General features: G+C 49.9%; 1 protein-coding gene and 1 pseudogene across 7 annotated transcripts in view; one reads left to right on the top strand and one right to left on the bottom strand.

The window, feature by feature from the left end:
- PTPRU (protein tyrosine phosphatase receptor type U) overlaps positions 1-13,953 on the top strand; it is a 118,584-nt gene that overhangs the window by 18,979 nt on the left and 85,652 nt on the right. For all 7 annotated transcript variants that reach the window (XM_071217584.1, XM_071217583.1, XM_071217587.1 and 4 more), the window contains 5 exons: positions 2,473-2,744; positions 3,239-3,320; positions 3,427-3,542; positions 3,917-4,091; positions 4,519-4,812. In XM_071217584.1, the coding sequence (XP_071073685.1) occupies positions 2,484-2,744; positions 3,239-3,320; positions 3,427-3,542; positions 3,917-4,091; positions 4,519-4,812 (928 nt within the window). In that variant the 5' untranslated portion in view covers positions 2,473-2,483. The remainder of the gene's footprint in view (positions 1-2,472; positions 2,745-3,238; positions 3,321-3,426; positions 3,543-3,916; positions 4,092-4,518; positions 4,813-13,953) is intronic.
- Positions 6,240-13,732, bottom strand: LOC139439588 (glyceraldehyde-3-phosphate dehydrogenase-like; annotated as a pseudogene).

Below are 13,953 nucleotides of genomic sequence, written 5' to 3'. Positions count from 1 at the left end.
TGGGGGCTGGATGTACTTAAAAACCTCCTTCCTCTATTCCCTTTTTCCTGGAAATCCCGGATCCTTCCTAACTCCCATCTTGTTCCACCCCTATTTCAGGAAGTGGTGCTTTTGGAACCCTAGCACTCGACTAAGAGTCAGGAGACTACCTGGGCTCTAGTACTTGTCTCCTACATGAATGATGGCCCCCTAGAGCATTGGCTCCAGAGTTATAAAGACCTCGGTTCAAATCCTGCCTTTGTCCTTTTACCAGCTGTGTGACCTTAGGCTAGTCATTTAACCTCTCTGAGCCTCCATTTTCTCAATGGAAAAAAACAATAGTATCGATTTCATAGGGCTATCAGATAATGCCTGAAAGTTCATAGCAGGGGGGTGGCATGTAGGGACTCAATTAATATTTAGTTGCTATTGCTGGAGGTCTTTGAGGACCCTTCATGCTAGCACTCCACTGCTGGTTCAGAATCAACTGGGAAATTAAAAAAAAGATATGACAGATGGAGGCCCAATTACCAACTTTATTACTGACGAAGGCTGGATCTGGAGATGTAACCTAGCGGGAGAACCAAATGGACTTGCTGAACTGGACAGCCTAAGGCCCTCCCCTCCCCTGCCACAGGAGTGGGCCAGGGCCTCCCTGTGCGGTGTGGCTAGATTGCACCTGCAAAGGCCCTCTGGTGGGTCCAGGACTTGAAGCCAGTGGGAAGAGGCCTCCACTTGCTGGTACAGGTGACCTCTGCTGCCTGTCTCCCACTGCTCTCCCTGCCTCCTGGAGGCCTCTCTGCCTCCTCCGCCTTCTGTGGCTCTATTCACACTGTGCCACCCCCTGGGACATTCATCTCTGCCTCCTTGGGGCTCTCAGCTCCCTGGTTGACCTCTGTGCTGGTGGGTATCACAGTCGGACATGGCTGAGAATGACCTGTCAAGGTGCCTGCATATCCCCTGGGCCCGGCCGCAGCCTGGTGCGTGGTCAGGACCCTGGTATAAGGCGGCTGATTTGAAATCGCCCCTTCCGCCTTGACTACCACATGTGGGCTCTGTCTCTCTCTCATACACGAGCAGAGACATACCCAGTGAGAAAGGGTAGAGAGAAACTTGGAATTTAGGGAGGGCCTTGTGTGAGATCTTGGGGATGCAGTGGTAAGTAAGACAGGCATTCTCAGACCTCTCGGAATTTGTGTTCTAGGGGAGGGAGTTGGGGGTCAATAAAGAGGAGGAAGGAGGGAGATTCACACTGGGAGACGGAGTGCAGGAGAGAGGAGAAGGCAAAGTGATGGGGGCAAAGGGAGTCGATGAAAGGGATGGGGAGGGATGGGGAGAGATGGCGAGTGGGAGAAAAAATTAGGGAAAAAGAAGAGAGAGAGAGGCAGAGGCAGCGGGAAGAGGCAAGAACACAGTGTCAGATTGAAAAGGGGAGAGACACACACAGCTGCTCACAAGGAGAGGAGAGAAGAGGAAGGAGGAGCGGGCCAAGAGTGTGTTGGGGGCTGGGATGAGCTGCCCTCGGGAGGGACAGCTGCCTGACCAGTGGGCACCTGGAGTTTGTTTAGTCTCTGGCCCAGCCAGGGCTGGTCAGGGCCTGCCTCCACAGACCCCTGGCTTGCAGAGATGAATGAGAGCCCCTCTAGCCGAGTCCCTGGGGACCCAGGCAGAGCAAGGAGTCTCGTGGTTTGGGAGCTCAATGAGCTTGTGTTGGCTGGCAGCCAAGCCCAGGAGCCAGTGGTTCTGGGTGGCTGAGGGCACCTCCTTGGCAGCTGCTGGGCCTTCTCCCCGGACAAGGGAAGCCATAATCCCCCTGCCAGGCCCTGAGAAGTCCAGCCCCCTGGCTCCTCACCAGCACACAGCCTTGCTCTCTGGGTAAGGGACAGGGCCTGCCTTTTTCTAGACTGGAAATCCAGAGAATTTGTATCCCAGGATTTTAGACTCAGGGCGTCGGGCTGGAAGGGGGGTTGGAACCCTTTCCTTCAGTCTGCTCCACACATTGGTTCAGCATGGAGGCAGAGCCGGTGCAGGCACGCAGCGGAGCCCTGAGGTGCCACAGCCCCCAAGTAGACCCACACATCCTGTGTCAGTCACCGAGGGCTAGGAGAAGCCCACGGGGGCGGTGGAGGGGGGGCTTGGGAGGACGGGGCCTTGACTTCTGAGAGAATGACCTGGTCTGTCTCCAGGGACATCTCAGAACGTAGGCAAGTCTGTGCATCAGGTAGGCCTTGAGCTTGGGCTGTAACCTGTAGGTGGTGAGAGCCACAGGAGGTTTGGATAAAGCCAGATTTGTGTGGTTTTTCTTGCTCCTCCAACTCTCTCCTTTGGGAAACAGGCCCGGGGAAATGAAGGGACTTACCCAGCAAGGCAGAGCTGGGCCGAGAAGCCCTGACTCCCGGTGGGTCCACAGGCCTGGAGCCCTTTGTTCCTGCCCTCCTGCCCCTGGGCCTCCTGCAAGTCTCCTCAGCCCCGGCCTCTTCCTGCTCTTTCCAGGCTCCTATCTGATGGTCAATGCCTCCCAGCATGCCCCAGGCCAGCGGGCCCATGTCATCTTCCAGAGCCTGAGTGAGAACGACACCCACTGTGTGCAGTTCAGCTACTTCCTCTACAGCCAGGACGGGCGCAGCCCCGGCACCCTGGGCGTCTATGTGCGCGTCAACGGTGGCCCCCTCGGCAGTGCCGTCTGGAATATGACCGGATCCCATGGCCGTCAGTGGCACCAGGCTGAGCTGGCTGTCAGCACCTTCTGGCCCAATGAGTATCAGGTGGGCTGGGGTCAGTGGGTGGCCGTCCTGTGATGGGGTGGGGGGCGATGTCATCTCGAGGCCAGGGATTAGCGAGTGAGTGGCTGAGGTTGGAGCTGGTCTTTGTTCAGCATCAGGGTTAGTTTGTGGTCAGGGTCATGGATCAGTCTGTGGTCAGCATTGGATTATTCAGTGACTGAGGTCAGTTTGGGTTCGGCATCAGGGGTCATTTGTAAGTAAGAATAGTCTATGGCCAGGGCCAAGTGTGAGTTGGAACTGTGCTGACCTGGAAACGCTGTTTGGATGGGCAAAGAATTTTGCTCTCCAGGACCGGCTTTGAAAGTGTTAGCTCTAGATGCTGACATCACCCTCTGCTCCAACCAGCTGGCTTGGTAGCGAGGGGCAGTGTGAGCTGGGCAGACCTTGGTTGCTTAAAGGGGCTGGGGTTGGGGGAGAGCTGAAGGAGGCAGGGATGGAGGGATGCCAGTGGGACTCGGGCCCTCTGCCGCCCCCAGGTGCTGTTTGAGGCCCTCATCTCCCCGGACCGCAGGGGCTACATGGGCCTAGATGACATCCTGCTTCTCAGCTACCCCTGTGGTGAGTCCCAGCCCACCGCGGGCACAGAGGTGAAGGGCGCGGGCGGCCGCGGCTCCTGCCTGCAGGGGGCGCAGGCCCGGGTCACGGCGCTGCTCTGTTCCCGCAGCCAAGGCCCCGCACTTCTCCCGCCTGGGCGATGTGGAGGTCAACGCAGGCCAGAACGCCTCGTTCCAGTGCATGGCGGCGGGCAGGGCGGCCGAGGCAGAACGCTTCCTCCTGCAGGTTTGGGGGGTGGGGGTAGGGGCGTGGCCAATGCTGGGGGGGAGGCTTCTTCCTGGCCCTGGCTCCCTTGCGTGTTGCCGAGTCCATACACCGTCCTCCAGCACCCATTCGTGCGTCCACCCTCGTTCACGGCCAGTCCCTAGGTTCCGAGCTGCCGGCTCGGGGCCTTCCACCTCCCACACCGCGGGCAGAGCGCGCCTCCGGGATCCCTCAACTCCTCCCCGGACCAAACCCCCCCGTTCTCTCAGCCTCTAATCTCACACCATCCTGTGGTGGAGCTGGTTCCAGGAACCCGTGTCCTCCCTGTCACAGCGGCCTCGGGACTCCCCCTCCCCGGCGCCCCTGACCCCGGCACCCTCCCCTCTGCCCCGCAGCGGCAGAGTGGGACGCTGGTGCCCGCCGCCGGCGTGCGGCACATCAGCCACCGGCGCTTCCTGGCCACCTTCCCGCTGGCCGCCGTGAGCCGCGCGGAGCAGGACCTGTACCGCTGCGTGTCCCAGGCCCCTCGCGGCGCGGGCGTCTCCAACTTCGCGGAGCTCGTCGTCAAGGGTCAGTGCGCGGACGCCGGCGGCGGGCGCACCCTCGGAGCTCAGCTCGGGTGGGGGTGGGGGGTGGGGTCCGGCCAAGGGGCCGGACCGGCGGAGCGGCCAGGGTCGGGGAGAGAGCCGGGAGAGGCGGGATCCAGCCGCGAGGCCTGGGGTGTCGACAGGGGGCGGTGTGGTCAGCCACTGGAGGCACGGGCTTGGGGGTTCTGAGGGGCGTGTGGGAGAGGATGTGGGGGTGGGGTCTTACGGAGGGTGGGCGGGTCAGACTGTTGAGCGGGTCCCTTAGGGCGTGGGGATTTAGTGGGGGCTGAAGAGGCGACCTGGTCCACCGACGAGGGCTCCCGGGGCTTGGGTATGGTGGGGGTGCGGGGTTGGGGCCCGGGCCTCACAGCGGCGCCTGCCGGCTCCCCACCGACCCCGTCTCCTCGCAGAGCCCCCCACCCCCATCGCGCCCCCGCAGCTGCTGCGCGCCGGCCCCACCTACCTCATCATCCAGCTCAACACCAACTCCATCATCGGCGACGGGCCAATCGTGCGCAAGGAGATCGAGTACCGCATGGCGCGGGGCCCGTGGGCCGAGGTGCACGCCGTCAGCCTACAGACCTACAAGCTGTGGCACCTCGACCCCGACACGGAGTACGAGATCAGCGTGCTGCTCACGCGGCCCGGCGACGGCGGCACCGGCCGCCCCGGACCGCCCCTCCTCAGCCGCACCAAGTGTGCAGGTGGGTGTGCACTGGTGTGTCGCATCAGGGCGACGGAGGGCCAGAGGGGCATGTTCCAGAGGTATTATGGCCTGAATCTGTGTTTCCAAAACTTTCTAAAACGTGATTTTTCCTTGACCCTGGTTATGGTACAGAAGATCATCATACCTTTGTGACAGGTGTACACACACACTGATTTAAAATTCATGATGCAGGCACTCCCATCATACCCATTTTACAGATGAGGTGATAGAGGTACAGAGATGTTAAGTGCTAGACACACAACTGGTAAGTGACAGAACTGGAATTGGAACTCAGCATCTATGTTTTTAATGCTACATCATACCATTTAGGTAAAATAAAGAACTAAATACCATCAAATGAAAGTGCTTTATTGAGGTCTAGCTGGCTTCTCTTGTCTGTGAGGGCAACCAACCTGAGGTCTGCTCTCCCTTGTTCAAAGGGGTAAAGCAGATTAAGACCCAATGCACACCTGCACCAGAGGAAACTCCTTTCCTAATTTTCAGAACTGAAATTGAGAAGGCAACGGTTTTCTTACTCCGATTTCAGTTTTTTTCAATGGGAATTTTTATTGATAAGTAGCTACACATGCAGTTTTAAGAAAAAAATACAGAGATCCCCTGTTCTCTTTCCCTATGTCTAGCATTTTGCAAAACTGTAGTATATCACAACCAAGATATTGATGCAAACACAGACCTTATTAACTCTTCCCCAGTTTCACTTGTACCCATTTATGTGTGTATTTAGTTCTATAGAATTTTATCATGTATGTAGGTTATGTATTCACCTCTACAGTCAAGATACTGAATGGTTCTGTCACCTCAAGGAACTCTTGTATTGCCCTTTTATAACCACACTCACCTCTCTTCCTCCCTCTGCCCCCAACCTGTGGTTACTACTAATCTGTCCTCCATTTCTAGAATTTTTTCTTTAGGAGATCCTGGGGATTGGACCTGGGACATTGTACATGTGAAGCAGGTGCTCAACCACTGAGCTTTATCCATTTTGCTCTAGAATTTTATTTTAAAAATGTCATATAAGTGGAATCATCCAGTATGTAACCTTTTGGGATTAGAATTTTTTTTTTTTTACAGCTTTTTTAGAGATATAATTCACATCCCATACAATTTACTCATTTAAAGTCTACAATTCAGTGGTTTTTAGTTTATTCAAAGTTGTACAACCATCACCACAACCAAATTTAGAACATTTTGTCATTCCACAAAACAACCCTGGATCCTCTTAACAGTCACTCCTATTTGTCCTCCCCACCTCCTGACCCCATTTCTAGGCTGTTGCTAATCTATTTTCTTCTACATACATTTGCCTATTCTTGACATTTCATAGAAATGGAATCATACAATATGTGGTATTTTGTGACTGGCTTTTTTTTACTCAGCAAAAGGTTTTCAAACTAAGGCTAGAACTCACCTGCAGCTGACTGCCGCTCTCTTCCTCTTACGCTGTTCCTGGGGCTGGCGGTCCATTGGGCTCTTACTCCTTGGAGGCCACGTGGACCGTAAGGTCCACCATACTGTTGCTTTGCCTAAATCATTGTTATACCAGGAAGAATGAGCTTGACAAAGTGGTCGTTAAGGGCAATGACAGCCCCAGCATCAAAAGTGGGTGAGTGGGTGTCACTGTTAAAGTCACAGGAGAAAACCTGATCTTCAGCGTAGCCCAGATGTTCTTTAGGGGATCCCCTGATGCCTATTTCACCACCTTCTTGATGTCATCATATTTGGCCACTTCTCCAGATGGCAAATCAGATCCATGACGGACATGTTGGGGGTGGGGACATGGAAGGCCCTGCCAGTAAGCTTCCCATCCATCTCCTGGATGACCTTGTTCACACCACCTTGGCAGCATCAGTAGATTCAAGGATGACGTTCTGGGCAGCCCCATGGCCATCATATCACATGTCCCCAGAGGGGCCATCCACAGTCTTCTGGGTGGCAGTGATGGTGTGGACCATGGTCATGATGCCAAAGTTGTCATGGATATCCTTGGCCAGGGGGGCCAGACAGTTGGTGGTGCAGGAAGCATTGCTGATGATTTTCAGGGAGTTGTCATACTTGTCATGGTTCACGCCCATCACAAACAAGGGGGCACTGGCCAAAGGGGCAGAGATGATGACTCTCTTGTTGCCACCCTTCAACTGAGCCCCAGCCTTCTCTAGGGTTGTGAAGACACCAGTAAACTCCTTAATATATTTAACACCAACATCATCCCATTATCAAATGGGGTGGGATCTTGCTCCTGGAAGATAGCCGTGGCATTCCCATTGATGATAAGCTTCCCATTCTCAGCTTTGACAGTGCTTTTAAACTTGTCATGGGTGAAATCATACTGGAACACGTAGACCATGTAGCTCAATGACCAATGTAGGTCAATGAAGGGGTCATCAGTGGCAACAACCTGCAATTTGCTGTAGTTTACAGCAGCCCTGGTGACCAGGTGCCCGATACAGCCAAATCTGTTTATTCTGACCTTCACCTTTGGGTCTCAGGGATGCAGCTTTTGTTGCTCCACTTTTCCCTTTTTCATGAAAAGATGTGGCTGTCTGTTGAATGGGCAGGAGCAGAGAGGCAATTTTTGTATATTTTTTTGCATGTGGATATCCAGTTGTCCAGCTCCATTTTTTGAAGGGATTCTTCTTTCCCCACTGAATTGTCTTGGTGCTGGGATTGGCTTGTTTTACTCAGTATAATTGCCTGGAGATTCATCCAAGTTGTTGTGTGTATCAGTAGTTCATTCCTTTTTTATATTCCAAGGAATGGATATGCTACAGTTTGTCTGAACATTCACTGATTGAAGGACATCTGGTCTGATTTCAGTTTTTGACTGTTACAAAAATAGCTGCTATGAACATTTGTGTATAGGTTTTTGTGTGAACATAAGTTTTTATTTCACTTGGGTAAATGCCCAAGGGTATAATTGCTGGGTCATATGGTAACTGCATGTTTAGTTTTATAGGAAGCTGCCAAACTGTTTTCTAGAGTGGCTGTACTATTTTACATTCCTTCCAGCAATGTATGAGTGATCTAGTTTTTCCTCACCAATATTTGGAGACATCACTACGCATATATTTTAAGCCACTCTGAGAGGTGTGTAAAGATATCTCATTGTGGTTTTAATTTGAATTTCCCTAATGGCTAGTGATGTTGAAATGTCTTTTCATGTCTTTGCTATCTATATATCTTCATTGGTGAAATATCTATTCATGTCTTTTGCCCATTTTCTAATTGGGTTGTTTTTCACTGTTGAGTTTGGAGAGTTCTTTGTATATTCTAGATACTAGTCCTCTGTTGGATATGTAGTTTGCGAATATTTTCTCTTGTCTGTAGTTTCTTTTTATCCTCTTCTGATAGGCTTCCACAGACCAAAGTTTTAAATTTTGATGAGGTTTAGTGTATCAGTTTTCCTTTTTATGGAATGCGATTTTGGTGTCAAGTGGAAGAACTTTTTGCCTAGCCCTAGATCCCCCCAATTTTCTCTTGTTTTTTTCCCCTAAAGGTGTTACAACTTTATGTTTTACATATAAATCCATGATCCATTCTGAATTAATTTTTGTATAAGGTATGAGGTTTAGGTTGTGGTTTATTTATTTATTTAGCCTGTCAGTATTCTTTAGTGTTTTTTAAAACTGGTTGTATTAGTCAGCCAAAAGGGGTGCTGATGCAAAGTACCAGAAATCTGTTGGCTTATATAAAGGGTATTTATTTGGGGTAGAAGCTTATAGTCACAAGGCCCTGAAGAGTCCAACTCAAGGTACCATAAGAGGTACTTTCTCACCCAAAGTCTGTTGCCACATGTTGAAGCAAGATTGTGGGCAATGTCTGTGAGGGTTCAGGCTTCCTTCTTCCTTTTAAGGTTCCAGCTTCTTTATTTTTTTTTTATTTTTTTACTTTTTTGTTTTTTAAATTTATTTCTCTCCCCTTCCCCACACTCCCTCCAGTTGTCTGCTCTCTGTGTCCATTCGCTGTGTGTTCTTCTGTGTCTGTTTGGATTCTTGTCAGTGGTACCAGGAATCTGTGTCTCTTTTTTTTAGTTGCGTCATCTTGCTGTGTCACCTCTCTGTGTGTGCGGTGCCACTCCTGGGCAGGCTGCACTTTTTTCACGCTGGGTGGCAGTCCTTACGGGGCACACTCCTTGTGTGTGGGGCACCCCTAAGCGGGGGACACCCCTGCGCGGCATGGCACTCCTTGCATGCATTAGTGCTGCGCGTGGGCCAGCTCATCACACGAGTCAGGAGGCCCTGGGTTTGAACCCTGGACCTCCCATGTGGTAGGTAGATGCTCTATCCATTGGGCCAAATCTGTTTCCCCTAGCTTCTTCTGATCTCACCTGTAGGCTGGCATAAGGCTTGACTTTCCCTGTGGCTTGATTCTTTCTGGCTCAGCTGCTCTCTTTTCTTCACAAGGTCGGCTGTGGACTATCAGGCTCAACTCTCTTCCCAGGACCTCTGTCATGTCTGTGAGCTGCCTCTCTTCCTCTGCTGTGTCTTTCTGTGTAAGTGTCCACCCATCAAGGGTGCGGGGACTCAACACCCTACTGATGTGGCTGAATCAAAGCCCTAATCTTAATTTAATCAAGTAAAGGTAACCTTTGAATTTAATACAATCAAAGGGTATCACACCCAGAGGAACTGACCAGTTTGCAAACATAGTATCTGTTTTTGGAATTCATAAATTATATCAAACTGTCATCGATTTCTAGCTGAGGGATCTGGGTCAAGATACTTAGCCTCTCTGAGCTGCAGCCCCCTTGTTTTATAAAATGGGGGTGATTACCATACAGGGTTAGTATGAAGATTCACTCAACACATCTTTATCAAGTGCCTCTCATGTGCCGGAACTATTCTGGTTTCTCAGGCTATATGACAGTGAACAAGACTGACAAGAGGCTGATTTACATAGAGCTCACACCTGATGGGAGGAGACAGATGATAAATAAGTAAACAAGTGAAATATCTAGTTGGTCAGATGATGCTAAGTGCTGTAAAGAGGAAGAAAGCAGGGAGGGGATGGACACAGGGGTGGGATGGTTGTTATTTTAAAAAGGCTCAAGAGACCATCTTACTGAGAAGGTGACATGTGAGCTGAGACCTGAAGAAGGTGAGGGACTGAACCCCGTGCAAATATGGGGAACTTGCCAGGGGTAGGTGCGTTCCAGGCTGACTGATCAGCAAGTGCAAAGGCCCTGGGCCTGGAGCAGGTTTGGCCTGTGTGCAGCAAAGACCAGGGTAGCTGTGGTCTGGTGATTGGGGGGAGATGGCAGGAGAGTGGGCCAAGTCATGCTAGGGATTTAGGACTCATAAGCCATTTTACACCGAGTGAGCCGGGAGCCATTGGGGGAATTGGAGACTCCGGCCCCATCGTGGAGACTCAGGTGGGTGAGGGCACCAGAGGGGAGACCAGTGGGGAAGCTACTGCAACAGTCCAGCTGAAAGACAGTGGTAGCTGGGGACAGGCAGAGTGGCAGTGGTGGAGGTGGTGAAAAGAGCAAACTGAATTTGCTGATGGATTGGATATGCTATGAGAGAGAGGGAAATAGCGAGAAATCAAGGATGGCTCCAAGGCTTTTTGCCTGAGTGGCTGGAAGGATGGAGTTGTCATATGCTGCAATGGAGCAGACTGTGGGAGGAGCAGGTTTGATGGGGAAGTTCTGTGTTGGAAATGCTGACTCTGAGATGCCTATTAAATGTTCAAATGGAGATATCCATCAGGTAGATGGATACCCAAGTGTGGAGTTCAGTGAAGAGGTTCAGGCTGCAGATATAAATTTGAAAGTCATCAGCATAGAGATGGTGTAGTTGATATTTAAAGCCCTGAGACTGGATGAGATCGTTTACACTGGTGGTTCTCAACTGGGGATGATTATGCTCCACCCCAGGAGACTTTTGGCAATGTCTGGAGACATTTTTGGCTGTCTCATCTCGGGGATGGTGTTACTGGCATCGAGGGGGTGTAGGCCAGGGATGCTGCTAAACATATTACACTGCTTCCCACAACAGAGAATGATCAGTAGTTCTGAGGTTGGGAACCCCTGATTTAGTCCTTAGAGTCTAAAGAGTAAGAGTAGATGGAAAAGAGGAGGTGTGAGGCCTGAACCCTGGGACCCTGAAGTATTTAGGATTAAACGCAGGCAACTGCATGCATAATACATTGAATGCTGTGATACATAGTGCCGAACACACAGTAAGCGTTCAGTAAGTGACAACTGTCATTACTTGGTTGTTTTTGCATTTTCAAAGCCCCTTCCAGCCAGACACGGAGAATAAAGAAATCAGAGCTAGAGCGTGCATAGAGAATCTCTGTTCCATTCCCTTTAGTGTACAGATGGGGAAACCGACCCAGAGAGGGTAAGGGACCTGCCTGTGATCAGTGTGTGAAGGATCCAGGTGTCACAGTGATGGCTGATGGTTTTTTCACTTCACTATACTGTGGTCATCCCCATTTTACTGACAAGTAAACCGAGATTCAGAGATTTAGTCACTTGCCTAAATCCACAGAGTGAGTCCATCAGAGAACCATCATTTGAATCCTGTTTTCTAACCCAGTGGTTTTTTTTTTTTTTTTTTTTTAAACAACAGCAACAACAGCCACACGTGCTGAGCTTCCACTTTGTGTTGTCACGCACTTTACCTAGACCAGCCAGGAGGAAGCTGGGCAAGGACCAGGCAGGTGCCACCCAAACAACTCCCTGTGCCCCTTAGTTACATGCTCCTTTTTGGTGACATCCCCCTCTTTTGCTCAGCACCATGGCCCGTTGTTGATTTGCTCTTGGCCAGCTGTGTTGTCATGGCCTCCATCTCTGTGAAGCTCCCCTCCCGCAGTATTATTTACTGTGAACATAATCGGATATCAGCAAACGTCATTTTGAAAAAAATCACCCTACAGCTCATCATTCCCAACAGCTGTTTTAGTTTTTCTATCTCCTTCAAATCTCTGCCCATATGCCAAGAGTACACATTTTACACCCTTGTCACTTGATGCAGATAGCACTCTGTTTTCTGCTTCATTTGCTTGGTGTTGTTACATGTGTTATGTTGTTTATAATTATTATGTTTTATTGGCTGTGTAGCAGCCATTGAGTGTCCTCATATTGATAAACTATTTGTTTCCAGATCCCCATGAGTATAAGTAATACTACACTGAAAAACCCAATACTTGTAAGATTTTCTTTTCTGAGTTATTATTTTTAAAGATAAATGGTCAGGAGTGGTTAAAAAGGGCTTTTTGACATATATTGATTTAAGAAAAGGGTTGTATTTCTACTGCTATCACCATCTCATATTGTTCATGTGTATTTCTTTATTAATTACTATAGACTGGGTGGTGTAACTCACATCATTTTATGTAACTTTCACAATCTCTAAGGCAGGCATTATTATCTGCATTTTTAGTTGAGGAACCTAAGGTTCAAAGGAAGTTAAGTAACTTGCCTGAAGTCACAGAGCTAGGGAGGGGTAGACATGGGACTTGAACTTTGGCATATCTGAGCCCAGTCCACAGGCCCTTCCACAACAACCAGCTGAAAACTTCAAGGTTGTGTACTTACCAGCATTATTAAAAACACATTTTGGCCTGATTTATCCAATGCAAAACGTTATCCTCCTTGTTTTTAATGTGTGTTTCGAACTTTGATCTCTGAGTGGCCTGCAGTCCTGTAGAATTTAAAGAGATGAGGCTTTGAGGTTCCCAAGTTCTGTTTTGTCAGTGTGTGTTGGCAGCTGAAAAGAACGTGTCTGGATGCCAGATGGTCTTTGGAAACACAGAGAGACTCATTAATTCACACCCCTCAATCAACATATCAGTCTGTAGTCAACAAACTGTTTGAGCACCCTGGATATGCTGAGATTAGTTCAGAGTAGGGAGAGAAGAGAAAGTGGGCCTTTTTTTCCAAAGGCCCCAAAGTCTAGCCAGGTAGATGGGAGGTGGCACAGCTGTTGGAGAGTGAGAGTCCAAGTATGAAGATGGGAGTTTCATCATCCAAGCCAGAGGTTGCTACCTTGTGTCCTACAAGGTTGTTTAAAAAACTTGAGTAGATTGCCAGTATTTAAAAATCTTGAGATTTCACATGAAAATCTGAATTTCTGGCTTCTCTTGAAAATTGGGAGGATCTGGTGACACTGAGCCTGTAGTCCTGCAGGACAGTGAGTGCCTGGAGCTCTTTAGTGTCCAGGTAGGATGGGACTGGGTGTGCTTTGCGTGTGGAGAGAAGGGAGTTGGACTATTTGTGAGAAGTCAGGGGAGGGCCTTGCTCTTAGCAGTTGCTGAAATAACTCTTTTCAGACCCATAGTAGACTGCAGACATGCGCCTTGTCTGTGGCCCAGGGAAAAAAGAGAATCTCCTGGTGAGAACAGAGACTTGTCCTGTGCTGTACTTGGGGCCAGCGTCTAGGCATGCTCCCCATGCTCTCCTAGTCTCCTGGGTGAAGAGCAGGCTGGGCTGAGGTTTCTCTTTGCATCTTCTTTGTCAAGGGCACTCTGAGCAAATTAATCATATAAAAATGATAATTGGTTGTGTTTAATCTTAAGAGGCCAAGCAGCAGTATTTTCTCACCTGCTCATTAAGGCATGTCCTGAGATCCTCTAATTGGGTACATTTGCAGGTGCTCACAGAGAGAGCAATGAGACCACATTTCACAGAATTAGGAAGCAAGAGAGACGAGGATCATTAGAAGGGATCTCAGCTTCTTTCCTCATTTTACAGATGAGGAAATTGAGACTCAGAGAGTGGTTTGCTTAAGATTACACAGTTGATGAGCTGCAGAGGCAGAACTGGGGGCTGAGCCTCTGTGCTCCAGGCTAGCTTCGCTTCAGGAGCCTCAGTTCCTTTATTTATAAAATGGGCCAACCTTCTGGCCCCATGGGGTAGTCACGAGGCTGTGAAGCACAGCAGCATGCTTCTCCATGCTGGCATAGCTGTCTCTCTCCTGAGGCACTGGTGTGAGTTGTGTTTTTTAAACACAACGTGCCCAATGTGGTATAGAGAGGAGGAGACTACCCTGCCTAATAGGTTGCTCAAAAACCCAGGCTGGTGGAGGTTCCATTGTCTTGTGGCTGCAGCATCAGGGGATGAGAGGAGCAGAGGTTGCATACTGGCTTTTTTTTCCCTTATATTAATCAATTTATT

This window comes from Dasypus novemcinctus, chromosome 9 (assembly GCF_030445035.2).
Source record: "Dasypus novemcinctus isolate mDasNov1 chromosome 9, mDasNov1.1.hap2, whole genome shotgun sequence".
Taxonomy (NCBI): Eukaryota; Metazoa; Chordata; class Mammalia; order Cingulata; family Dasypodidae; genus Dasypus; species Dasypus novemcinctus.
Note: the sequence above shows the minus strand (reverse complement) of the source record. Positions and strands in the feature narration are given on the sequence as shown.